Raw genomic sequence first — 23,551 nt, 5'->3', positions numbered from 1 at the left:
GCTTAGCTGGAGCCCCGTGCGCCCCTCAGCCTGCCTGGGAACAGATCCCGCTCTGAACCTCTGTGCGCGCTGGTCCCGCCCCCTGCGGAAGGCTCCCGGGCTTCCTGTCTGTCCTTATCTCCCTGCGCACCTTGGCCTTCAGTTAGGACTTCTGTTATCCCTGCACGCTGCCCTTTGTTCCTGCTGGGGAGGAGGAGGATGGGGTGCCAGGACCCCAGGAGATAGGTCCCCCTACAGGGGACCACACTGAGTGCCCAGGGCACACACAGGTGGCCAGGAGCAAGTGTATGCCCGGGTGAGGTGCCCCCCCCCCCAAGGAGCTGCCACCACTTCCTGTTGCCTGGCAAGTGTGTTGGCTCCGATGGCTTGGATGTCTCAAGACGACCCTCCCCCACCCCTCCCAACTCCGAACCTCTCCGGGCTCCGGGCCCCTCCTCCCAGCTCATGCGCAGTGTTCCTCTCTGCTTTGGTGTTCTTCCGGCTTCTGCCTTCCGTCCTGGGCTGAGGCCACTGGCCGTGTCCTGGGAGAGCAGGTCCTCTGTCCAAGCAGGTGGATCTGTGCAACTCGAGACCCTGCCATGGGGCTTCCTTCTACTTCTGAGCCAAGTAAATATGTTTCTTGGCCCACGGAGGCCTCCGAAGACCAACACCCTGCACACTGACTCAGTTTCCCTGGAAGCCCCAAGCCTCATACCTGATTCCCTTCCTGACAGCACTGCTGGCCTCAGTGTAGACTCAGCTGAACCCGCCGTCCCTGCCCCTCGTCTCCAGTCAGGACTAACCGCAGCCACCATCACTGTCCCACCTATGCCTGGGCTCTTGGCTGAGAAAATCCCTGGGTCCTGCTGTGCAACGGTTTATATGAATCATACCGCATGGCACAGATCCTTCCCTCTAGAGAGGCCATCTGTTATTTTTGTTTTTCCTTTTTTGAAACGGGGTCTCACTGTGTATCCCAGACTGGCCTCAAACTTGCAGCAATCCTCCTGCTTCAGCCTCGCAAGCGCTGGGGTAACAGACGTGCTCCGTTACATCTGGCAACCTTTTTTGTTTTTCAAACTTTTTATTTTGAGACAGGGTCTCCCAAATTGCTAAGTTGTCCAGGCTGGGCTGAAACTTGGTGATTCTCTTGCCCCAGCCTCTCCGAGTGCTGGGACCACAGGCAGGGCCACTTCCATCTGGTATCTTTCTCCACCCTGACAATGTGACGGGCACGGGAGGACAGGAAGGAGGATCCTCAGCAGCAGATCCACGGGTGACTGCTGTCCGTGTGTCCCCCTCGGGGCTCTAGTGCGGTGGCAGCTGCACAGGACAGGGACACCCTGCCGGCCTGCACAGGCCGGGATGCAGCCCCCAGCCCCTGGAGCATTGCACTGGCCCCACAGGAAAGGAAAGGATGGGCACAGGCCCCGCTGGGATAGGGCTGCACAGTGCAAGTTGGGATAGTGGGGAGGCCCCCAAGTGAGCCCTGCGCTCTCCTTCCAGGTGCGGCCCCGTACCTGAAGACCAAATTCATCTGCGTGACCCCGTAAGTGGCTTCCCTTCCCCGCCACCTGCGCTGTGTCCTCAGCTTCTCCCCGAGCAGGGCGGCCGGGGGGGGGCACTCGGAGCGGCTGCGCTGTGACCCTCACGTGTGCGTGCATGGGTTAGATGGGCTTTTGTGTGGCGCAGGCATGTGCACACTTCCGTGTGGTATGTGCATGTGTGTGGCATGTATGTGTGTGCGTGGGTGACCCCCTCCACTGTGTCTTGTCAACCCGGCCCCCTCCTGCGCTCCCCATTTCCACAGAACGACCTGCAGCAATACCATTGACCTGCCGATGTCCCCTCGCACTCTAGATTCCTTGATGCAGTTTGGAAATAACGGGGAAGGTGCTGAGCCCTCGGCAGGAGGGCAGTTTGGTGAGTAGGCAGCGCCCAACCTTGGCCCCCATGGTGCCCCGTCCCGGCACACGACCTTCCAGTGCAGAGCCCAGAGCCGCCCCCTGCATGGGAGGAGCAAGATCTGTTTCTTGTTTGTTTCTGGTTTTTGAGACCGGGTCTTGCTGTGTAGCCCAGACTGTCTCAATCCTCCTGTCTCAGCCTCCCAAATGCTGGAATGGCTCACACCACTACACCTGGCTTGGGAGGGGGTCTGAGAGCCATGCTCCCCAGTGGAAATGGAGCAGAAGGGTGTGACAGTAAATTTCCTAAGGCCCCATTAGATACAGGAGGCAAACACTCTCATTCTAGTGTATAAGGGAATATTTTTCCTTTTTTTGACACAAAAAAGGAAATGTGGGGGACTTTCAATGACCATTGCACACCTTGATTGGGACCAGGGACACTGTGGGCAGTCACAGCCCCACATAGTCAGGTGGCCATTACTCAGGGCAGATCATGGTGGGCAGGGAGACCCCATCCTTCCGGGACCAAAGCCTTGCAGGAAGCAAGGGAGCCTGGGGTTCCATGAGTGGCCCAGGCTGGCCTCGAACTCCCAGCGATCCTCCTGCCTCAGCCTCCTGAGTGCTGGTCACCAGTGAGTGTCCCATGCCCCATTTGGAGTCTGGCTTTCTGAGCCTGCCGGCCTTGGAGCCAGCAGCTGACCACACTCTTCCTATTCCCCAGAGTCCCTCACATTCGACATGGACCTGACCTCAGAGTGCGCTACCTCGCCCATGTGAGGGGCGGCAGGGAGTGGGAGCCGCAGCTGCAGGGCCAGGCGCCCCGCCTCCTACCTGAGCAGCCAAGCCCCAGAGCATCTCCCAGCTTGTGGTTCCAGATTTTTTTAATCTCCTACTTCTGCTATCTCCGAGCATCTGGCACTTTCCGAAACAGACACAGAGACGCAAGTGGTGTGGGTGACAGGTTGCGTTATCTCTGAGGCTGTGGCGGAGGACACGGGTAGGGTGGCCACGCAGGTGAAACGGAAGTGTCCAGGTCCCTCTGTCCCCCCGGGTTTGTCCTCAGCCAAGTGCCTCCGGGTGCCTGCTTGTGTCCCAAGTTGGCACCATGGTTGCCTGCAGCTGCACTCAGCCTTGCCCACAATCCTGCCATCGTGTGGACAGGAGCTGTGGTGTTTGGGTCCCTGGTCCCTTTGTGAGTGAACAGCAGCTGAGGGCAGGGAAAGGGACTCTCTCCCCGTGGCAGAAGACTCGGACTCCCCAGAGGCCACCTGCCTTGGGACCTGCCCCTGGGTACCCCACAGCTGAGCAGGGTGTAGCCTTGAGTTTCAAGCTGGGGCCACTGGAGAGGGGCCGTCTGTCCTGGGCCCTACACAGCCAACTTTCCCTGCAGCTTCTCCCCGATTCTGCCTCCCGGAGCCAACTCTGCCACCACAGCATGGCTTCTGGTGATGTCCGGCCATCTGATGGCTGTGTCCTCTAGGAGGCCAGAGGACATGACAGCGGGGCTCGGCCCAGGCTGTGGAGGCGTGGCAGGCACTTCCTCTCCTGCCAGTGCAGGGCAGTGGCCGCCTAAGGAGCCCAGGGCCCAGGGAACCCCAGCCAGTTTGGGGGCCAGGTGCACCCATCCTGCGGTGGGTGAGGAGTGCTGAGGGAGGCGGCCGGCCCAGGCCCCTGGCTGCCGGTTTCTGGGCCAAAGACCGAGTAGGCAACCCCAGGAGCTGAAGCGGGAACCAGAGGGGCCCAAGTTGGGCACCAGGTGCAGCTACCGTGCAGCAAGGACCCCGAGCCCCACCGTGGGTTGTGAGCGGTGCCTTCCCGGCCGCTGTGCATCTCCACTCGGCCTGTGAGCTGTTGCCCTGGCCGCATTGATTCCAATGTATACTTCCTTGTGTACAAATTTATATTATTGTGGGTTTTTTTTTTTGTATATTGCTGTATCTACTTTAATTTCCAGAAATAAAAGTTTACGGAACCATCCAAGAGCCCGCCAAGCCTGTTCATGGTCTGGCCTGTAGGTCCTGTGGGAGAGGCGGGGGGTCGCTGTTCCTCTGTTCTCCACCCTGAGTCCTGTGGGGTCTGATAAGCAACCCCCAGGGCTGGGGTGTGGACCCCCTACTGCCCCTCCCCCACCACTGGTGCTTTTATCATCCTCAGAGCAGGGTGCCGGGCTGGTGGAAGCTGGGAAGCTCCCATCCCACTGCTCCGGGGCCCTGGAGAAGGAGATAGGCAGCCGTTTCCCCTGGGGAGATGTGCAGAGATTACAGCCTGCACCCCACTTCCCTTCTGCCTGTCACGCTGGGCTCTCGGCTACAAGCCCCGTCGCTGTCCCCTGCTGACCTCTACCCCGGGAGCTCCTGTCCTGGGTGCCAGGTTTGCACTGGGGGAGCTGGGCAGCTGGCTGATGCCCCCTGCTGGTCTGTGCTCCCAATGACCAGCGGTCACCAGCTCCAGGACAAAAGTGGGAGAGGCCTGAGTTCCTTCCCCAAGCACACAGAACAGGGCCAGAAGTGTCCTTAAGGGCTGAAACCACATAGGCCACAAGGGGAGGAGCTGCTCCTGCTCTGGGGTCTCTGTCCTCACCCTAGAGGGCGCTTGCAGCCTGCAGCCAGGAGGCAGGCCAGCTGCTTTGTGCAAAAATATTTTATTACAAATACGGGTCACACACACCTGCGCTCTGTGTACAGCGCATGCAGAAGACCCCGCCCTGCGCTGCAGAGAAGCCTCACCCGGCTCCCAGCCGCACCGCAGCTGCAGCTGTCACTCAGCCTGGGACATGGGGACGGGACGTGGGGGCAGGGTCCTGGCCTCCAGGACCTCAGGCTGTTGTGCAACAGCTGCGGCTGCGCTGCTCATCCCTAGTCCGGGTTCCGGCCCTGGGCCACCGCTCGTTCCTGATGTTGTTCCAGAAAGGGCCGGTGCCACCCTCAGTGTCTCTGGGCGCAGTCACCCCGTGTTGGGGACCAGTTGCTTCCTCCAGTCTCTGAGCCAGTTTGCAATGGGAGTGGCACGGAAACAAGGCCAGGGCAGGACAGGACTAAGGGAGGGGACAGTGCAAGGGGACAAGACTAGGACAGGGCCACTCTGCCCCCACGCAGGGGAGCCGAGTTCTGCCCAGCGGTGGCCCGGGCACGCACAGGAAGAGGGGCCATCGCTGCTTATAGGGACAGGTCAGGGCCATAGAGGGGTACGGGACGGGCCCAGTGTGCGCATGCACAGGTGCACACGCACGCACACACAGTGCGGCGATTGGGGGCTGCTGCTGCCGTGCACATGCCCGAGCCCACGCTCAAGACAGGGACCCTGGAGCCAGGGCAAAGAGGCCTTCGGGCGGGGAGAGGCGGGAGTCCAGGCCGCCTGCAGGCCGGCGCAGCAGCTCCTCCACATGCCGGGCCACGTCCATGGTCTCATCCAGGTCGAACTCGGCCTCCTGGTCCAGGACCGGGTCGGGGCTGGCGGAGAGAGGGGTATGGCTAGGGAGCTTGTGCTAAGTGAAGGCCTCTACCGTGCCCTGGGGTGCACACAGGCGTGGCCCTGCCCTCCTTGCCGGACAGCCCCGTGCTCTGAGACCCACTAGGCTCCGGGGTCCCTGACCTTACAGAAGTGCAGCCCTTCACCCACCTTTTGACAAACAAAACCTACTTCTGAGGGTACAGGTTGTACGGTGCCTGGGGACACACGGCCGGGGACAGAGCCTGGTCCACGTAGGTAGCGCTGGCCCCGCTGTCCGCAGATGCAGTCGCAAACCTGCAAGAGGCAGCGAATGGGGGTTGGGGGGCTCAGCTTCCCGGGGCTGTCTTAGGGGGCATCTGGATGGCTTTTCAAGGTGTGGAAGGACAGTGCCGGAGCTGGGGGAGTCAGGCATAGCGTGACCAAGTCCTGCTCCCTCCCGGGGCTGGGCACAGCATGACCAAGTCCTGCTCCCTCCCGGGGCTGGGCCGGGAGTCCCCAGGTGCCAAGGGTTCCGGGGTGGGGGTAGGGTTGGCGGCGAGCGGACACTTACTCAGGGACCACTTGCTTGATCTGTGGCTTCACGTAGCCATCCACTGCTTTTGCTGCGGGGGCAGCGGGGGTGAGTGTAGTGGCTGCCCCAGGGTGAGGCAGGAGTGCACATAGTGCCAGCCCCTGCCCGTGTTACCCCAGGGTTCCAAGGTAGGATTCCCCAGGAAATCTGTGTACTCTGCTGATACAGGTATCCCAGTGCCACCAGCCCGGAGGCCCCAGCTTTGGGACCAGCTCTCCCCTTGCCCACACACCTCTGGGAGAACAGCATTCATGGGGGACAGTAGCCCCCTCCCGAGCTCAGGCCCTTGCACTTGCCAGGCAGGCATTTGTGCTGCTGAGCTAGATCCCTGGCCCTTGGTATTTTTGTTAACCAGAGTCTTACTACATAGTCCAGGCTGGCCGGGAACTCCTGCCTCAGCCTCCTGAGAGCTGGGAGGACAGATGTGCACCACCACACCCTGCTTCCCCTCCACTCTCAAAAAGGGTGTGTATGTGTGTGTGGGAGTGACCTGGCTGTGTCTGTGGCTGGGAATTATCCGTGTCCCAGTGCGGTGCACAAGTGAGAATCTCACCTCATGTCCTGCAGGGCGGACGGTGGGGACTGACCTCTCACTCCTGGGCTGGGAGCCCTAAAATCCCCTCCACCATCTCAGGGACCACGGGGCACACCCAGGGCAGCGGACCCAGGGACCCACCAAGCACGGGCGTGTAGTACTTGGAGAAGACCTCGTCCTTGGGCCGGTCGGGGAACACGTATGCAAGGTAGCTCAGGTCGCTCAGGCGGTCTGCCAGGGACCTGATGGAGAAGTCCCGCGTGGTGAAGGGCTTGAGGTTCCACAGGTTGCGGTCGGCTGTGAGGAGAGGGTGAGAAGGAGGGGGAGGCTGAGGCCCAGCGGGAAGGGGGTGCCCCTGGGGCAGGGGGCATGTGCTTTGGCAGGCTGCTCACGGGAGTCAAACTTCCAGGCGATGGTGACGCCGCCAATCTCCGAGTCGCTGAAGCGCAGCAGGAAGGTTCCGTCGGGCTTGTTAATGAGCAGGTCGTGGGCCTGCTGCTTGTTCACGAAGCCCAGGATGGCGCTGCAGGAGGGGCGGGAGGGTCAGCGTAGGCTGCAGGCTGTGGACTGCAAGCTCTGTGCTTCCCCAAAGCCCCCAGCCTCACCCATCATTCCAGTGTGATTTGTGGTGCCTCTTGAGCACCTCCATGACCCCGTCGAACCACTGCCAGAAGGTGTAATTCCAGCCTGGCAGGTTCTCCTGAGGGGATGGGGAAACTGAGTCAGGGCCTCGACTCTTAGCTCCTGCTGCCTCCCCAATGGGAGTCCCAGGAGCCAGCAGCGAGCTTGCCTTGCATGTCTGAGACTGGGTCATGTTGGCTGCTTTGAAAGGTCTCATTAAGCTGCCCAGGTTGGCTGTGAACGCATGATCCTCCCGCCTCAGCTTCCCCCAGGGCTGGGACTACCCGGATGCACTACCTGGCTCAGCTTGGGAGTGGGAGTTACAAAGAGTGAGCCAGGCCGGCTGGACCTCTAAGGTCATTTCTGCCTCACCCCTTCCTCTGGAAGGTGGAGGCAACTGAGGTGGGGGGTGTCACAAACTGGAAAATACTTGCTGCCCTGATGGCTGCCCCTGCTGCGTGCACATCCTGGGGTCTAGGCCCCAGCCGTTGTCGCTGTGGGAGGCAGAGGCGAAGGCTGCAACACCAGTCCCAGGTGGGCAGACGGCACGGCAGCCATTGTGGCCCCTCACCCTGTTGAACTGCGACCAGGACACGGACATGCTGCTGTAGTCCTCCAGGTGGCTGCTGCTGCTGCTGAACAGCTTCTGCGCCAGGAACACCAGGTTCTCCTTGGTCAGGCCCCTCGCGCTCTGCACCTCGGCCTTGAACTTCATGTTGAGCGCCTCGCACAGCTGCGGCCACAGCACTTTGTCGGGCACAGCGAACGGCACCCTGCCCTGCGGGGACACGGAGCCGAGGACAGGAGGCGGCAGAGATCAATGGATCAGGAGGATGGAGAGCCTTCCAAAAGGAGGGGACAGGCGCAGGTTTGTGGGGAGCAGACCCAGCCCCAGGGGCCAAGGATGGTAACTGTGGACTTCAGCAGCCCTCACACAGGGACCCCAGGGCTGCAGGGGCAGAGGTGACTCACCAGCTCGGCAAAGGCATTGTCCCACAGCACAGTGGCTGTGGCGTTATGATCCTGGCTGCCATGGACGATGACGACCACAGGCAGTGACAGGATCTGCAGAAGCCAGAGAGGAGCTGAGGACCTGGCCCGCCATGGAGCCCCAGCTTCCGAGACCCACCCCCGTGTCTGCTCCCTGTGGTGCAGCCCATCCTCCCACAGTCAGGAGGGCTGACCATGATCTGTCCACCTGTCCCCCTGAAGCCACCAGGTGTGCCTCACCTTGACCTGGAACACGAGCTCGTGGCCGCTCACGCTGAACTGCGACTGGAACAGGATGGCGAACTTTTCCTCTGTCACGGACTCCGTGCCCCGCCGGTCAGCCCGCTTGATCCTCTTCAGTGACTGCAGAGGGGACACAGTGCTGTGACACAGCTGCATGCCAGCCTGGCCAGACGGCTGCCCGCCCATCCACCTGGCCAGCCGCTGCTGTCCCACCATGTTTCGGAAGTGGGCGCTGAGCGTGCCGCTGGCCTGCTGGTACTCCATGACGCAGCAGTTGTTCAGGATCTCGCCACTGCACTCACTGCAACTGGACAGGTGGCCCGGTCAGTGGCTTCAGCGGCCCCCATCCCAAGGGAGCTGCCTGGAGTCCTCTGGGTGAGTCTCCCTCCAGCACCCTGCGAGTGCCCAAGGCCCTCGAGGCTACAAGGAGCAGGCCCACGAGTACATATGGGACGCTGAGGTTGGGGTGGGGCCTCCACGGCCTCTGGAGCTTCCAGGGCAGTAAAATAAAAACCGTGCTGGAGCGGGGCTTGGGTGCACATGCCTGAAATCACAGCTACTCAGGAGGCTGAGGCAGGAGGGCTGCAAGTCCCAGCCCAGTTTGGGCCAATTAGTGAAACCTAAAATTTAACTGGGGCTGGGGCAGGAGTGGCTCAGGGCATTTGGCCCCAGTACACAAGGCCCTGGGTTCCGTCCCCAGCATCTCAGAGAGGGAGGAAGGAAGCAGAAAGATCGACCTGGGACCATGGTCTGCCCCAGCCTGTCCCTGGCCTTCCGAGTGCCCTCCTCCCTAGGACACACAGCCCTGTCCAGCTGTGATGTCACTGGTTTAATTTTATCTCCAGTTCATCACTGTCCAGTAGTGCTCTGTAAGTAGCACCAGCACTTTTGGGGTAGTAGCACAGGGGATCAAACCCAGGGCCTCCACACTGAGCTACATTCCCAGTGCTTTCATATACAAATACTTTGTTAATATATATTTTTATCTTGATACAGGCTCTGGTTAGCCTTCTGAGTTGTCCAGGCCGGACTCCCTTCACCACCCTCCTGCCTTAGCCCCTGCCTGGCTCTACCTTGTTCCTTTTTTTTTTTTTTTTTTTTTTTGTCTTTTTCATTTTTATCAGTACCAGGGATTGAACTCACAACCGCCTGCTTGCAAGGCAGGTGCTTATGCTGCTGAGCTAAATCCCCAGCCCTATTTTGTTATTTTTTAAATAGGGTCTCACTGTGTCTCCCAGGCTGGCCTTGGACCCATGGCGGTTTTGTTTCAGGGAGAGAAAGTGACCAATGCCTTTGCTGACCTACTCTGTGAGGGCCAGCTCATGGCTGGGGAAGGGGTTTTGCCCATGCCAGAGGTGACCGGGACCATGGGAAAGGGCATGAGGCTGGCACAGAGCCCGAAACAGCAGGCCAGCTCCCTGGCAAGGACAGTGGGGTGCTGAGGGCGGCTCCAGCCACCTACTTGTGGGTGCTCTCGCTCTTGAGCAGCGCCTTGGCCTGCTGCTCGCTGATGATGGTGGCCTTCACCTGCGGCGGGTTCATGTGCACGTTCAGCTTCCCACCCACCAGCAGCCGCACAGTGGCTGCGAACTTGGTCTGCGTCTTCAGGACCTGCGGGGGCTGCTTCTCGATGATGAAGGTGCTGTGGGGACACAGGGGACATGGGGGACATGCTGGCTGGCTGGCTGCTGGCCAGGGAAGGACGGGAGGCAGGCAGGGCGGGGCCAGGCAGCAGGGTCACCTGGTGACCAGGGCTGAGATGATATCCGTGATGGTGGCGTTGACATCGGCCAGCATCTCCTCCACTGGCCCCGGGATGGGCAGCTGCTGGCACAGGTGCTCAGCCCTGCGGATCTGCTGTCGGTTCTGCCAGATGAGCTCGGCCAGCTTCTCACACCTGCAGGGCCCAGATAGGGACCATGGCTTCCCAGTGCCCAGTGACCCAGGGCCCGGCCCCATGACCTTGGGGAGAAGAAGACAGGGCCTGGGACCTTACCGCCCCCACCTCCCATGCCCCTGCATGGCTCCTGCGGCCCAGCATGGGCCGGGCCTCACCAGGACTGCAGCACGTCCAGGCTGCCCTCAGGGGGACCCCCATTCCCTGCCAGCTGCTGCCGCCGCTTCCACTGGATCAGCTCGTCGTCCAGGATGACCGTCTGTTGCTTGCGTAGCAGCTGCAGGGTCTTCTGGTGCTTCTCGGCCAGCTCCTGGGGGCAGACATGTTCCTGAGCCCCAGCCCGACGGCCCCAACCCAGCCCTGGCCTGGCCTGGCCACTCACCACTCGGTACCGCTGCAGGGTCTGTGCCTCACGCTGCAGCCAGGCCTCCAGTGTTGCCTGCTTCTGCTGCAGGGCCGACTCCCGGCTCAGCCGCTCCTGGGGGCTCACCTGCGCCAGCTGTGTGAACTGGGCTGAGGGGACGGGGCCACCACCGTGTCACTGCTTTTGTGCAGGGCAGAGGACCCTGATCACCCTATGTGGCCCCACCCAAGGGTGGGACACCACATCTTCGGCCCCAGGATGAGACCTCACACCATGGGCAGGTGGGCTCTTCCTTGGCCTCCTGTGGGACCCCCGCCACCCACCCACCTGCCTCCTCTTGTGGTGTGGGACTGGCCCAGACCACAGTGATGCCTGTCCTCAGCTCTAACCTAGTGAACTCAGCACCAGCATTTTCATGCCTCAGTTTCCCCACATATAAACTGAGGGAGTCCTGGCCCCGGGCCCTTGTGGAGGTTAAATAACCGAGGACAGAAGATGCCAAGGAACCGCCTGGCAGGCGCTCGGTTCCAAGTGGATCCCCACTAGCCCTTGTCAGCAGCACAAGTGACAGGCAGGAACCACATCCCAGCCCAGGAAACCCTGCTGTTTCGGAGTCAGTCTGGGGTGGATTCAGATGGAGGAGACCCGCCTGACTTAGCCTGTGGCTCCGGCTCAGGGTCTACTCCAGCCCTAGCTCCTAAACGCCTGATACAACATTTCCTCTACACCTATGGCTTCCAGAGATGCATGTTTGTGAAACACTTACCATACCCCAAACCCAAGGCCCAGGGCCGCTTTGCACGCGCACACTCCTGTCCCTGAAGCCACCCTGCAGGCTCACCCTGGACGCGCAGGCTCTCCTGGTACTGGATGATGAAGTACTCCTGGGCCTGCTGCAGCTTCTTGAGCTCATTCTCCATGTCCTGCGTCACCAGCCGCAGCTCCTCAAAGGTCTGGTTGATCTGCAGGTGCTTCTGTGACAGGGTGTCGGGGAGGCTACTGGCTGGGGAGCTGCCCTAGGACAGAGGGGCACAAGTGGCCAAGGCTGGGCAGAGAGGAGGGGAAGCCTGGGCCTGTGGGACAGCAAACTCCAACCCAGGGACAGAAGCAAGGGCCACTTCTTGCCAGAGTAGGGTGGGAAGTGGAGAGGGGAAGACAGGTAACATGGCGGATAGCAGTGCCTTCAACAGGGGGCCTTCGTGGTCAGGCTTGACCCAGGTCTGGCTTGAGCCAGGCCCCGCAAGGGTGCAAGGGGTGTGCTGTGGAGGAAACAGAATTCACCTTGGAGACTCCTGACTAGCATGACATTGGAGCCCAGAAACCTCTTCGCTGGGGCTTGTTCCTATGAAAACTCACTGTGGAGCCCAGACTGGCCTGAAACTCGTGATCTTCCTGCTTCAGCCTCCCAAGTGCTGGGGTTATAGGCTGAGCCGCCATGGCAGGCTCCCTCATGATTCATAAGGCCATCTCTGATTCCCGTGGACTTTTCATGTGTGTGCACACATGCTTGTGTGTGCACACGTATGTTTAAGGTCCCTCTTGCATTCCACTGGTCTGTTTGTTCTTGGCCGCCCAGCATCTCATTTCTACACTTGGCCCATTTTACAGTAGAGGAAACAGAGGGGGTTGGGATGGAGTTTGGTAGCAGAGCCCCAGTTCTGAGCCCTGGCACCAAGGAAGAAGGCAACAAAAAAGAAAAGAGAAAAAAAGAGCTGAGTGTGGTGGCACATATCTGTCATTCTAGCTATCTGGGAGGCTGAGGCAGGAGGATCACAAGTTTGAGACCAGTTTCAGCAATTTAGCAAGATGCTGTCTCAAGATATAAAACTCTTTTAAAAGGGCTGGGGCCAGGATTTCACTGCCAGTGCCAAGGAAGAGGAAAAGAAGAAAAGGGCCCTCAAGAGTCCTGCCTCCTGCCGGCATTCACAGCTGGGAGACACCAGCATGGGGACTGGTGCCGGGTGCCCCGGGCAGTCTCGATGCCGCCCTCACACCGGCCAGTGTTGTGGTTTCTCTCATGTGCTCCCTGTGCCAGCGTTTCACAGAACCACAGTCCTGCTGGAGAAGAGTGGTGGTACCCGCCAGGGACTCACGTTGGTGGCCTCTCGGACCAGCCTCTGCTCATTGTACAGAATGTGCCGGATGCAGCGGACCAGCTCCAGGGGGCAGCGGTCATACGTGCTCTGCAAGACGGGAGGGCCAGCAATGCCACCCTGAGCTCCGGCCACACCTGCCCTTCTCCTCCAGGTGTGCCTCAGTTTCCCCGAGATGTCCTCAATTTCTGGCCTCCTACTTCTGCAGAGGGCTCTCATTTCCCTGTGCTCCCTCTCTTGCCCCCACCCCTGCCTGGGAGGAGCTGCATCCCCTTTCTAAATCTCTACTCACTGCCTTTTTCCCCAGCTGGTTACCTTCCCCACCCTCATAGTCTTGGCTTCAGAGGAGCCCCAGCAGATGGACAGACCCCTGGCCACCCCTTTCCCTCATTTCTTTTTTTGTTTGTTTGCCTTTTTGAGGCAAGGTCTCTCTATGGAGCCCAGGTTGATGCAGCAATCCTCCTGCTTCAGCCTCCCAAGTGCTGGGATAACAGGTGCGTGCTGCCTTGCCTGACTTCTACCCTCATTTCCAAAATCCAGGGGTCTCCCAGTGAAGGACTCCTGACCCTGTCCACTCCTGTGTCCTGACCTGGTGCCCTGCAGTTCAAACAGCCCCTGGGGCAGGGACCCTTGCCTCCCACGCCCCCTCCTCTGACTTTGACATTGGCTAAAGGTCACTGACTGGGAGAGGGGGCGGGGGAAGTTGTGGGAAAGTTTCCTCGGCTGAGGGGCAGGGGTGAGTCAGGGGCCAGGCCAGCAAAACTCCCAGGGGCTCTGAGGTGGACAGGAAAGTGCCGCCCGCGCGCACCTGCAGCTGCATGGCGTAGTGGCCCAGCTTGATCTTCAGCAGAAACCCGTCCTCCCCGACCTGGTGCTCTGCCTTCCTCTGTAGCTCTTGCACCAGGCCCTCCAGCAGCTGGGCGGCCTGGGCATGGTCCTGGGGGCTGTCCACATCGATGGCATCCCTAGGCCAGGGCAGGGGACAGAGGCTGCTGTGCTTAGCACCTCCTTCGGCGAGGACCTCAGGCACCCAGGGTGACGTGTGGAGGTGACAGGGACCTGAAGGGCCACGGGGCACGTGTGCCCCGACTGGGTGGGTCCCTGCTCCTTCTTCCCCAGACACCACCTCTTCTCTTGGAGTGCAGAGCGGGAGATGGGCGGGATACCCACCAGGCCTGGCTCTCTATCCACTGGGCCAGGTAGTGGCGCACCTCGATGGGGAAGTGCTGGCCGTACAGTGCCTGCATCTGGTGCAGCGCATCGCCCTGCAACTGTTGGGCACGGATCCAGCTGGCCATGGTCACCTGGGGAAGAAAGGAAAGCCACAGTCCTGTGACTGTCGGGTCCCACGGAACCGAAGGAGGGACGGGTGAGGAGGCCGGGCTCCGCGGCTGGGTGAAGGGAGTTGGGGTCCGTGGGCAGGCCCCCCTTCCTCCGCGCTGTCCCCAGGGGCTTCCCGGGGAGGGGCACCCAATATCAAAAGAGAAACCAGGCGGAAGACCCGGCCCTGGAGGGGTGCGAGGGCTCCAGGGAGAGGGCCCCAGTCCACGCCGGGCAGCAGCTGCGGCCACGCGCCGGCTGGCCGCGTTCCTGGACACCTGGTGGCCGCCGTCCAGGCGACAGGTGGGGAGGCCGGACCTCCTCTGGGGACTCGCGGAGCGGCGCCCCTCTACCTACCTCCGTGCCCCGTGTCCGGGATGGCGGCGACCCCACTTTGACTGTGGCTCCGGGTACTTGACCCCCTGTCCCTGTCCCCGCACCGTCCCTGCCGTCCCATCCCTGCTTCCGGGACCCGATTCCCCGTGCCCCTATCCCGTTCCCTCCAGTGTCCCCTGTGCCCGCCGCCCCGCCCCTGGTCACGCACCTGGGTTCCCGCTCCCCTCGCGCCGCTGCTGCTACAGGAAGAGCCAGGACCAGCGATTTCCTCAAAAGTCAGCTGCCTCGGCTCGGCCAAACACAGCGCGCGCCGCCGCCCTCGCCAGCCGCAGCCTCCAGCCTTGGCCTCAGCTCGGCGCCCGGGGGCATGGCGATGGGCGGGGTGATTGCCGGAGAGGCGTGGCTGGGGCGGGGAGGGGAGGGGCGAAGGGCCGGAAGAGCGTGGGGAGGGCCCTGCGGGGAGGGGCTAAGGGACTATGGGGCGGGGAGAGGGGCGGGGAGGGCGGGGAGAGGGGCGGGGAGGGCGGGACGAAGGGCGGGACGCCCGAGCCGGGGATCCCCAGGCTCTGGAAAGTCCGACTCCACACTGGGTGCTGTCGTGTGCAGGGTGCTGCAGGGGAGGGCGACAGCGCCAGATGCTGCCCAGCTCTGCCCACGCAGACTAAAAAATGAGCATGAGAGGCAGGCACAGAGGTGCACGGCTTGAACCTGAACCTGAGGAGAGGCTGAGGCAGGAGGGCTGCAAATTCAAATCCTGCTGGGCGGTTTATCAAGACGCTGTTTCAAAAAGGGGGAGAGGGGTAAGGGGACTGGGCTGGGGTCACAACTCAGTGGCAGTACCCCGGGATTGTTTGATCCCCAGTAGCAGAGAAACAAAACAACAACAACGAAAAGAAGAGCGCGTGTGACTGTGTGCGTGTGTCTGCGTGTAGTCACGTGGGCTGCGGCCACAGCTGCGGTGACCTCAGGTGAGCTGCGGGCGGGAAAGGCCCGGGTGCTCCGCGGGTGACAGAGTGATGTGGGCCGGGCCAGGGCCCCAGATGGACCCACCCGCCCTGGAGCCTCGCGGGCTGGGCGCCCTTGTCCCGCCCTCCCGGCGCAGCACCACAGGCCCTGGCACCTCCAGTCCCCTTTGCCCTCGCCTCCCGCGCCCGCCCTCCTGGCCCTGCCGCCGCCCTTTCCTCCCCATTCCTCACCCTGGGCCGCCGCCCCGGTTTCACTCTCCTGACTTGGGGGAAGCACGCAGCTTTTCTGTAGAAGTCGAGATGTCTGGGTTCCCCCGCCCCCCCCCCGTTGGACTACGGGGAAAGGAATTGAAACGCCCCGGGGCGCGGGGAATTTGGGGAAACCTTGCTCTCCAGATGTGGGGCTGGGCGGGGGCGCCTGGGAAAAGGAAGCCCGATCTGCTTTCCTTTCTCCCCCACTCGGGCTGCGGGGTGCCTGCCCAGGCTGGGGTCCCCTCAAGTGTGGCTGAAGCGTGGGGGGGGGGAGGCCACAGAGGAGGTGGCCGCTCGCTGTCACCACATCGGGCCCTGTCGGGTCTCAGTGTGGGTGGCAGAGCTGCCTGCCGGGCTGGGCCCTAAGGAACTCACGCTGGGTGAAGCAGGCAAAACTGCACGTGCGAGCTGGGGTCTCCAGCGCCACTGCGCAGGGCCTCTCCCTGCCTCTGCCCCCTCTTGCATGGTTCTCTTCTTCCCTGCCCCCACTCTGCCTGGGTCTCCCCTTTCCTCTGTCTTTTCTCCTCCAGGGGACCCAGGAGGGGTGGAGGCCCGGAGGCCGCGGAACGGATGGAGCCCAGGTGGCCCTGGGTAACACAGCCTCCAGAGACCCCAGAAAGGGGATTCTCCTTGCTTTCGGCCCCTTGGCTTGGTCTCTATTTCCCATTCCCAAGAACCCCCATGGTTTTAGGGTACCAGAAATAGAGAGGAGGAAGTAGGGTTGGGGTTCAGGAAGACTGGAGTGCGTGGTCTTCTGTCCAGGTTGTAGCACTAGGTGTGGAGTGAAGAGGAGGCCTGGGGGCCCAGCAGGCTGGCCACGCTGTCTCCTCTGCTGCCCGAGACTGGCTCCAGAGTGCCCCTCCTAGATCCCCAAGCCCAGCACTTGCAGGACCAGTACCCCCTGCCATCGCTGATGTTGCCATCCCCTGCCCGCAGGGGCACGAGACACACAGATGGGGTCACCCTGGCCTGGGGCAGAAGGCTGCCAACCACTGAGTCCCTCCTTCAAATCTAGTTCCTCTGCCTGGGGGCAGGGGCAGGGCAGGGGTGCATGGTCCTTGGAAGGTCCCTGTGCCCAGACATACAGGTCAGGGGCACCCTGGGGCGCTGAATGACCTGCTCTGGCTCCCTCCCTGCCCTGCTGGAACTTCTGTCCCCACCCTGCCAAGCTCGAAGTGTTCCCTGCCAGGAGGGCCAGGCTTTCTTGTCCTGAGGGCAGAGGAGGTCTGGGAATGGTGGTGAGGAGTTGGGTGTGAATGTGGGCTGGGAGTTGGGTAAAGCCCTCCTGCCTGTTCCCACCTTGCCCCTTGCTCTTCAGGGAAGTCCAGTTACAGGGAACCAGGGGAAAAAAGGGCCGTGGCCTGAGGCAGTGACTGCCGGCTTCTGGGAATCCCGTGCTGAGAAAAGGGCAGCACGGGTGGTGGCCCTGCCTCCTGCCCTGTGCCAGTGCCGGTGCCCACCTGCCTGGGAAGCCTGGCCTTCTCTCTGCCCATGGGAGGAGGGGACAGCTCTGTCCCCTGAATATCTCTGTCACTCCCTGGGGAATGGAGGGGACAGCATGGGCCTGGCTGCCAGCCTGAGCCTGGGGCCACTGGATTTCACACCCTGGGCCGATGGCTATCGCCCCTCTTCCCCTCCTCCTCTAGCCCAACAAGGGCCTCTCTGTGCCTGGCCAGCCTGGCACCCTTGGGCTGGGCTGCCCCCGGCTCTTCCTTCCCGCCCGCGGTCTCTGCCCCACTGTCTCCTGGCTTCTCAGATCTTTGTACATTATAGTTTTTATTTTTTTATGCATCCACATTGGCAGTGCATAGGGAGTTGAGGCACAGGTGTGATGGACATTTCTCGACCTTTTCGTGCCACCTCCCATCTCTGGGTCCCCTTTCCATGCAAATCTCTCTCCCCGTTTCCCGGGGCACCTACTTTACTTTGTTCTTCAGTTATACTCTGGGTTCCTCAGGTAAGAGTCTGGTTTATGTCAGTTAGCACCATGGCTGCATGGTGCATCTGCTACCCTCAGGGACCCCAGTTCACCCTCCTTGATGCAGTCACCCTCGGAAGCTGTAGGTCATGGGGACGAGAAGGCAGGGTGACGTTCCTCCTCATCAGGGTGAGTCAGCGTGGCCTCTGGAAGACGGCTGTGCTGTAGCTCTCAGGAGGCTGAGGCAGGAGGATTGCACATTCCAGACCAGCCTGGGCTACATACAGAGCCTTGTGTCAGTTCAAGAGTGAAAGAGATTCAGTCCAGGGCCTGCCATGGAGTGGTCTGGGCAGCAACCATGTATTCTGCTTGGCCCCTTGGCCTCTGCTACATTTGGTATCAGGAATCGAACTCGGGGCCTTATGCTTGCCAGGCAGGCTCTTCAACCTCTGGCTAAGCCTCCACTGTACTTGGGTCCCTGAGAAGCAGCTGCCCACAGGGACAACATAGGCCATCACAGGGTTCACATGTGAAGGCAAGGAGCCTGGTCCAGACCCTGCCCACCACACCAGGAGGCTCAGTCCCACGGCCCTGTTTCTCAGGGTGGCAGACACGCCTGCCTCTGAGTTCTCACCTGGCCTCACAAGCCCTGCCCTCCTAGACTGGACTCCGAGTGGAGAGGGCACAGTGACCCTACCCAGGAACAAGGTGACACCACCCCCCACCTCTGCTGGAAGAGAGCCTAGACAGATGAGACCCCTGGGTGTCCTGCAGGTGGTGGGTCCTGCAGGGACCTGCACAGCCCACGTCACCTCCCTAGCTCTCAGGTGGAGCGGGAAAACCCACTTTTATGAGGGAGCACCCTCTGCCTCCAGACACTGGGCACATCACACACTCTTGTTTTCTGCTTTTTTTTTTTTTTTTTGCTTTCTTTTGAGACAGAGTCTTGCTGTGTAGCTCGGGCTGCCCTTGAACTCACTATGTAGTCCAGTCTGGCTTTGAACTCACAGGGATCCTCCTGCCTCAGCCTTCTGAATGCTGGGCTGACAGGTGTGTACTACCATGCCTGGCTCACTAAGTTTTTAAAAAACTGCGTTTCGTCAGTGTTCCCACAGGCAACACACAGTGCTGGATTCCACTCGGTTCCGAAGGACAGACGAGGGAGAGTGGGCTTCACTCCAGTGCCTGTGTCCCTCATGGAGGGGCACCCGCTGTTTTGGGGGTCAGGTGAGCCCCAGACAGACCTCACACACTGATGTGTGCAGGTGGCGGCTTGCACTCGAGGGGAAGCTGAGCCCTGCTATGGTCTGTAGGTGGTGGAGGTCTCACAAGGAGGGTGCTCTGTAAGCGGGGCTGACTGCACTGCTCCCAAGTCCGCTGCCTAGGGCCCTGGGCTCAGCTGTCCAGCTGCTAAACTTCCCTGGCCTCCTGGCCACGCCTCCAGGGCCCTGAGCTGGTGGAGCACCCATGATGCCCTTCCATGGCTCGTGTGCAGCAGGTGGCCCTGGGGACAGCTGGGCTCCTGGCACTCAGGGGTGGCAGAGGGAGCACTGGAGCCAACCCTGGAAGGAGGGACGGTTAGCTGTGGCTTCAGCTGTGCTCCCAGGAGGTGGCTGCCTCCTAGCCCCTGGCAGTGGGCGAGGGAAGACAGAAACAAGGCTAGCTGCGCTCTGCAGCATGGGGTCCCCGCAGAGAATGAGGCAGGGAAACCCCACTGTGCAGGTCTGAGCCAGGACTAGTGGCTTCTTCCCTTAAGAGCCTTCTGGATCTCCTGGGTCCTAGATTCTTGCTTAGTTTCTTTTTTCTTGTTTTGTTTTTGGTCCTAGGAATTGAATTCACGACCTCATGTCTGCTAGGCAGGGGCTATTCCCTGAGCTATATTCCTGGCTTGTGGTTTTTGAGACAGGATCTCGCTATGTAGTTCAGGCTGACCTTGAACTCACTTTGTAGCCCAGGCTGGCCTCAAATGTGTGAGGATCCTCCTGCCTCAGCCTCCCCAGTGCTAGATGACTGCACATAACACTGAGCCTGGCTTCTGTTCAGTTGCTTTCTAGTACTCCTGTGTAGTATCTCCAGCTGGGGTCCCCTAGATTTAGGGACCCAGGCCTGTGAGACCCTAAGAAGAAGCTCCTCACTGAGGCAGTGGGCAAGAGTGGGCATGGGGCCTTGCATCCTCCTCTGGTCGACAGTGTTCTGCTTTGCTGAGGCTGTGCCAACTGCTGGCTAGATGGGTCTCCCTGGTACCTGCTGATCTTTGGAAGAATCAAGTGGCACACCTGCTATACCCCTGGGCGTCCACCCTGGCAGACTGTAGGTGCTGCTTGGCAGCAGCCTTGAGAACTGACTCCAGTCCTAGTCAATCCCCCCTTTTGGGGTAGCACAGGGGATATCACCCAGCGGTGCTCTATCACTGAACCTACACACCCAGCAGTCTGCATTTTTTGTGACAGAGTTTTGCAAGTAGCCCAGGCTGGGCTCAATCTTGCAGTCCTCCTGCCTCAGCCTCCAGAGTAGGCTGGGCCTACAGGCATGCCCAGCTTTTGGTAACAGATAACAGCAATATAGTACTTACAGGGGTTTGTTTTGTTTTGCTTTTTTTGAGACTGGCTCTTGCTACATAGGTTAGCCCGGTTTTAAACTCCCTAGGTAGCCTTTGCTGGCCTTAAATCGGTGGTGATCCTTCTGCCTCAGCCTCCCAGATGCTAGGATTACAAGCATGAGGCCCCACACCCTGCTCCCGACAGTGAAGTAGAAACCATCACCATTATCACAGATGAGGAGACACACTCGAGGTCACAACTGCTCAGGGTGCGCAGTCTGATTTTAGACCTCAGGCTCTTATTTCCTGTGCTGTTCCTGCCTTGTCTGTTCCATTCCCAGCACACCGCAGAGATGTGGGGTGATGAGCTGGGCAGCGTGGGGGGCCCTGCAGGGAAAGGCGAGCTGTGCACCCTCCGGGGCAGGGGCAGGGTGAGCAGAAACTGTCCCTCTGTAGAGGGTGCAGGCCCAGGCTGGGTGGGACGGGGAGGGGCGGCTCCAGGGCAAGCGCAGCCCGCGTGCGCAGTGACACTGGGCCCCCGGTACCCCGATCCCGGGCACCTCGAGGCCCACGCAGAGCCGCAGCCCGCCGGGCTCCACCTGCAGGCGAGGGGCGACGGCCGCGCAGCCCAGAGCCTGGAGCGCGCGCCCCGAGCGTTGCCAGGGAAACTGCGCCAGCGGGTACGAGCGGGGGCGAGGGTGACTCGGCCGCCCGCCCACGCGCGGACGTGATCCGAGGCCCCGCGGGGTCAGTGCCGCTCACGCCACGCCGCGTGGGTGCGGGGCTCCCGGGTGGCGGCCGCCGCATGGAGCCAGCCCGGCCTGCGGTGTCGCCGCACGGTGTCGCGGTCTCCGGCCGCCGCTCGCCCCGCCCGCTCTGTGGGGCGCGGGCGCGCGCGGGCGGAACCAGGAAGCGGCGCTGGCGCGGAGCGGGCGCGCGCCCGGCCGAGCGGATCGCGGCCTCGCGGGACCAGGAGCGGCGCGGGCCGGGCCGGGCGGGCCAGGTAGGAGCGCAACGGCGAGGGACCACCACACCGGGACCCGAGCCCGGTCTTGAGCCCTGGTCTCGCCCTCGCTCCGGCCGCGGGGACGTGGGGGGCTGGGGATCGGGGACCCAGGTGATCCGGACCCTAGGGATCGGGAGTCCTGGGCCATCAGAGACTCCGGGCGATCGGATACCATGGAGATTGGGGACCCTGGGCGATTGGGAGCCCTGGGTGATCGAGAACCTTGGGGGACAGGTTCTGGGGGACCGAAACAGAGGGGCTCGAGGGTCGTGCGCGGGCTGCGACAGGTGTGCGGTGTGGATTTAGACCCAGCGCTGAACCCCTCAGGGCAAAGGGGCCTCTGTCCACCACCTGGCACCTTCCTGTCCCTTCCCTCTTCCAGTGCGCCAGAGTCCTTGCGTCCCCTTAGTCTCCCCCCCCCCACACACAAAAAGGTGCCTGTGCCCCCTCCCCAGGGCGAGATGAGCCTGAGGGTGCCCTGTGGGATGGGGTACCACAGGCTTAGGAACCAGCACCTTATAAGGACTCAGACAGGGAGCAGAACCTGCTGTGGCGGGGCTGCTGGTCCCACACTGCCATGCTGGGCAGGGTGTTCTTTATTTCATTGCATTTTATTTTTAGAGGCAGGGATAAAGCGCACAGAAGTGGCCCCAGGCTGGGGTGGGGAGTGGAGGGGTTCTCCTGGGCCGGACCGGTGTTTGGACACTTGCAGCTAGCAGGGATGGAGAGAGCAGAAACACAGGAGAGACCCAAGCACTCGTGTGGTGTGCGGGACGCCAGGAGTGGTAGAAACCATGAGGATTTTAATGCCACAAAGAGACCTGAGTTTCCACCCCCAAGCACCTGGCGGGGGGCTCGCTCTGCTCCCTGGGAATCCCACTCTCCCTGGATGCCAGCCCAGCAAAACTGGTCACTGAAGCAACCTGAATGTGTGTGGCCCTGGAGCAGACTAGCAGTCATATCCTCCTGTCCTTGGTCTCCCAGGGGTTTTGAGGGGTGCTTCAGGTGCCTAAGCATGGGCCGGCTGCTGGGCCCTTGGGTCCCCCCCTCTCCGGTAAGGTTGTCGCTGGCATCTCCGCCCAGGGCTCTTCACTCCTGGTCGCCATGGCCCCATTGTCTCCTTCTGAGTTTCTGGAGTTCCTGGAAGGGGACCGAACTGCTTGGTGTCTCTTGTTTCTCTGATTTCCTTCAGCAGCCACTAGGACGTAGGCCGCTGGGTGCTGGGTATTTCAGGTGGGGTCCCCACCCTGCCTCATGAGCGTGCCAGGATTGGGGTTTCCTGGTCCTGGAGGTCAGCGTTTCTCGGAGGCCTAAGGTGTTAGGTCGAGCGCCCTGAATAAGGTGTACCCGCGGTGGCCCCACGTCCAGGGTAATCACAGCTGCCCACTGCCTGCTGGAAGGTTCTCTGCCACCGCCCCCTGCACAGGGGTCTGGCACAGGCCTGGAGCCACATGCAGAGCTGTCCTGCTGTGCTGTGTTGTTGTTGTAGTGTGAGGGAAGGGCGATTCCTATCACAGCCACTCGGCCCTTGCGTAACTTGGAGTCAGAGGCCCTGGACCCTTGGCCGCACCCGGATCAGCCGCTGCTCCCCACCCCTGCACACAGCACAGGCCAGGTCATGTTTAGAGGTTCAGGGCCCACCCGGTCCTCAAGTGTGTGCTGGGCGGCACGGGCCGGGGGAGGAGCACGTCGTAGGGTGCTGGGTTACACCATCAGGATTCCGGCCTCACTTCCTACCCTATCTTCCTCCTTTCCTGTGGGTTTTGTTTTTGTTTTGTTGACAGCTGGGGACTGACGATGCCTTTGAGCGTTGTGTGTGTGGGTGCTTCCTTTGTTTTAGCTTTTGTCAAATTGTACCGTGGGGGCTCAGATCGTTGGTAATCTGGGCTTGTTTGTGAACATGCTGTCCGGGGTCCCTCGGGCTTGCAGTGGTGCAGGTTGGGGAGCCCAGTGGTCTGCATATGCTTTGTGATCCCAGCACTCAGGAGGCTGAGGCAGGAGGATCACCTCGAATCGGAGACCAGCCTGAGCTGGGTGGTGAGACCCAATCTCAAAAAAAAAAATGAAAAAAAGGAAGATGTGATGACGAGGTGAAGCACAGATTAGAGGTGAAGTTAGAATCGCAAGAACCCTAACTGTGCTGGCCACAAGGCTACAGGGCCTGTGGGTATCGTAGAGGTATTCACCAGTGTGTGGATTTTCTGTTAGTCATGCATTTCCCCCTGGTATGGGAAGATAGAATATAGGTTATCATAGTATTCCTACAAAAGATAGCAGAAAAATCTTCTAAAAAAACATTTTCGTGAGTTTTTAAAAGTTTTTCTTTTAATTTTCATTTTCTTTTAGCATTTGAAATTTATTCTTTTAAAAAGCTACCTGGCTAGTCCAGGTTCCTGAGTCCTTCAGAATATCCTCTTGACTATGTACTATACTATCCAAAGACTTAAGCTCTGGAATTTTCAAATAAAAGTGATGTTTAAAAGGGAGCTCTAAAGTCTCACTGTTCCCATGAGAGGTTGGGGCAGGTGGACCGCCATGCATTTGAGGCCAGCCTGGGCTACCTAG

At 60.8% G+C, this 23,551-nt stretch overlaps 3 protein-coding genes across 12 annotated transcripts in view; 2 read left to right on the top strand and 1 right to left on the bottom strand.

The window, feature by feature from the left end:
• The window catches only part of Stat3 (signal transducer and activator of transcription 3), a 29,000-nt gene extending 25,134 nt beyond the window's left edge, over positions 1–3,866 (top strand). For 3 of the 5 annotated variants that reach the window (XM_005002452.4, XM_003466984.5, XM_005002451.4), the window contains exons 21-23: positions 1,486–1,528; positions 1,790–1,902; positions 2,608–3,866. In XM_005002452.4, coding sequence (XP_005002509.1) covers positions 1,486–1,528; positions 1,790–1,902; positions 2,608–2,663 — 212 coding nt within the window. In that variant the 3' untranslated portion in view covers positions 2,664–3,866. The remainder of the gene's footprint in view (positions 1–1,485; positions 1,529–1,789; positions 1,903–2,607) is intronic. The other 2 variants (XM_013149674.3, XM_003466985.5) reach the window with 1 other exon arrangement.
• Positions 3,867–4,511: 645 nt separating this feature from the next.
• On the bottom strand, positions 4,512–14,675 carry LOC100716811 (signal transducer and activator of transcription 5A). Of its 3 annotated transcripts, none has more exons than XM_013149664.3 (19): positions 14,515–14,675; positions 13,821–13,954; positions 13,459–13,615; positions 12,651–12,740; positions 11,399–11,573; positions 10,576–10,706; positions 10,352–10,503; positions 10,038–10,193; positions 9,759–9,938; positions 8,510–8,603; positions 8,294–8,416; positions 8,036–8,128; positions 7,635–7,841; positions 7,048–7,142; positions 6,835–6,965; positions 6,584–6,739; positions 5,887–5,938; positions 5,526–5,630; positions 4,512–5,335 (listed from the first exon to the last, which is right to left on the bottom strand). In XM_013149664.3, the coding sequence occupies exons 2-19, from the start codon at positions 13,946–13,948 to the stop codon at positions 5,173–5,175; spliced, it is 2,388 nt and encodes a 795-aa protein (XP_013005118.1). In that variant the 5' UTR covers positions 13,949–13,954; positions 14,515–14,675; the 3' UTR covers positions 4,512–5,172. The 3 variants fall into 3 exon arrangements, with proteins under 3 accessions (XP_013005118.1, XP_063107626.1, XP_063107627.1); XM_063251556.1 differs by having other exon boundaries at positions 13,862–13,954; XM_063251557.1 differs by lacking the exons at positions 13,821–13,954; positions 14,515–14,675 and having other exon boundaries at positions 11,399–11,568.
• Positions 14,676–20,318: 5,643 nt separating this feature from the next.
• Positions 20,319–23,551, top strand: part of Stat5b (signal transducer and activator of transcription 5B) — a 33,096-nt gene continuing 29,863 nt past the window's right edge. For 2 of the 4 annotated variants that reach the window (XM_063251550.1, XM_063251548.1), the window contains exon 1: positions 20,319–20,660. In XM_063251550.1, coding sequence (XP_063107620.1) covers positions 20,334–20,660 — 327 coding nt within the window. In that variant the 5' untranslated portion in view covers positions 20,319–20,333. Of the gene's footprint in view, positions 20,661–20,864; positions 20,984–23,551 lie in introns of those variants that run through there. The other 2 variants (XM_063251552.1, XM_063251553.1) reach the window with 2 other exon arrangements.

The sequence above is a fragment of the Cavia porcellus genome, unplaced genomic scaffold, assembly GCF_034190915.1.
Source record: "Cavia porcellus strain 051 isolate PalLab524CR breed Dunkin Hartley unplaced genomic scaffold, mCavPor4.1 scaffold_6, whole genome shotgun sequence".
NCBI lineage: Eukaryota > Metazoa > Chordata > Mammalia > Rodentia > Caviidae > Cavia > Cavia porcellus.
This window is presented reverse-complemented; position numbering and strand designations above follow the sequence as displayed.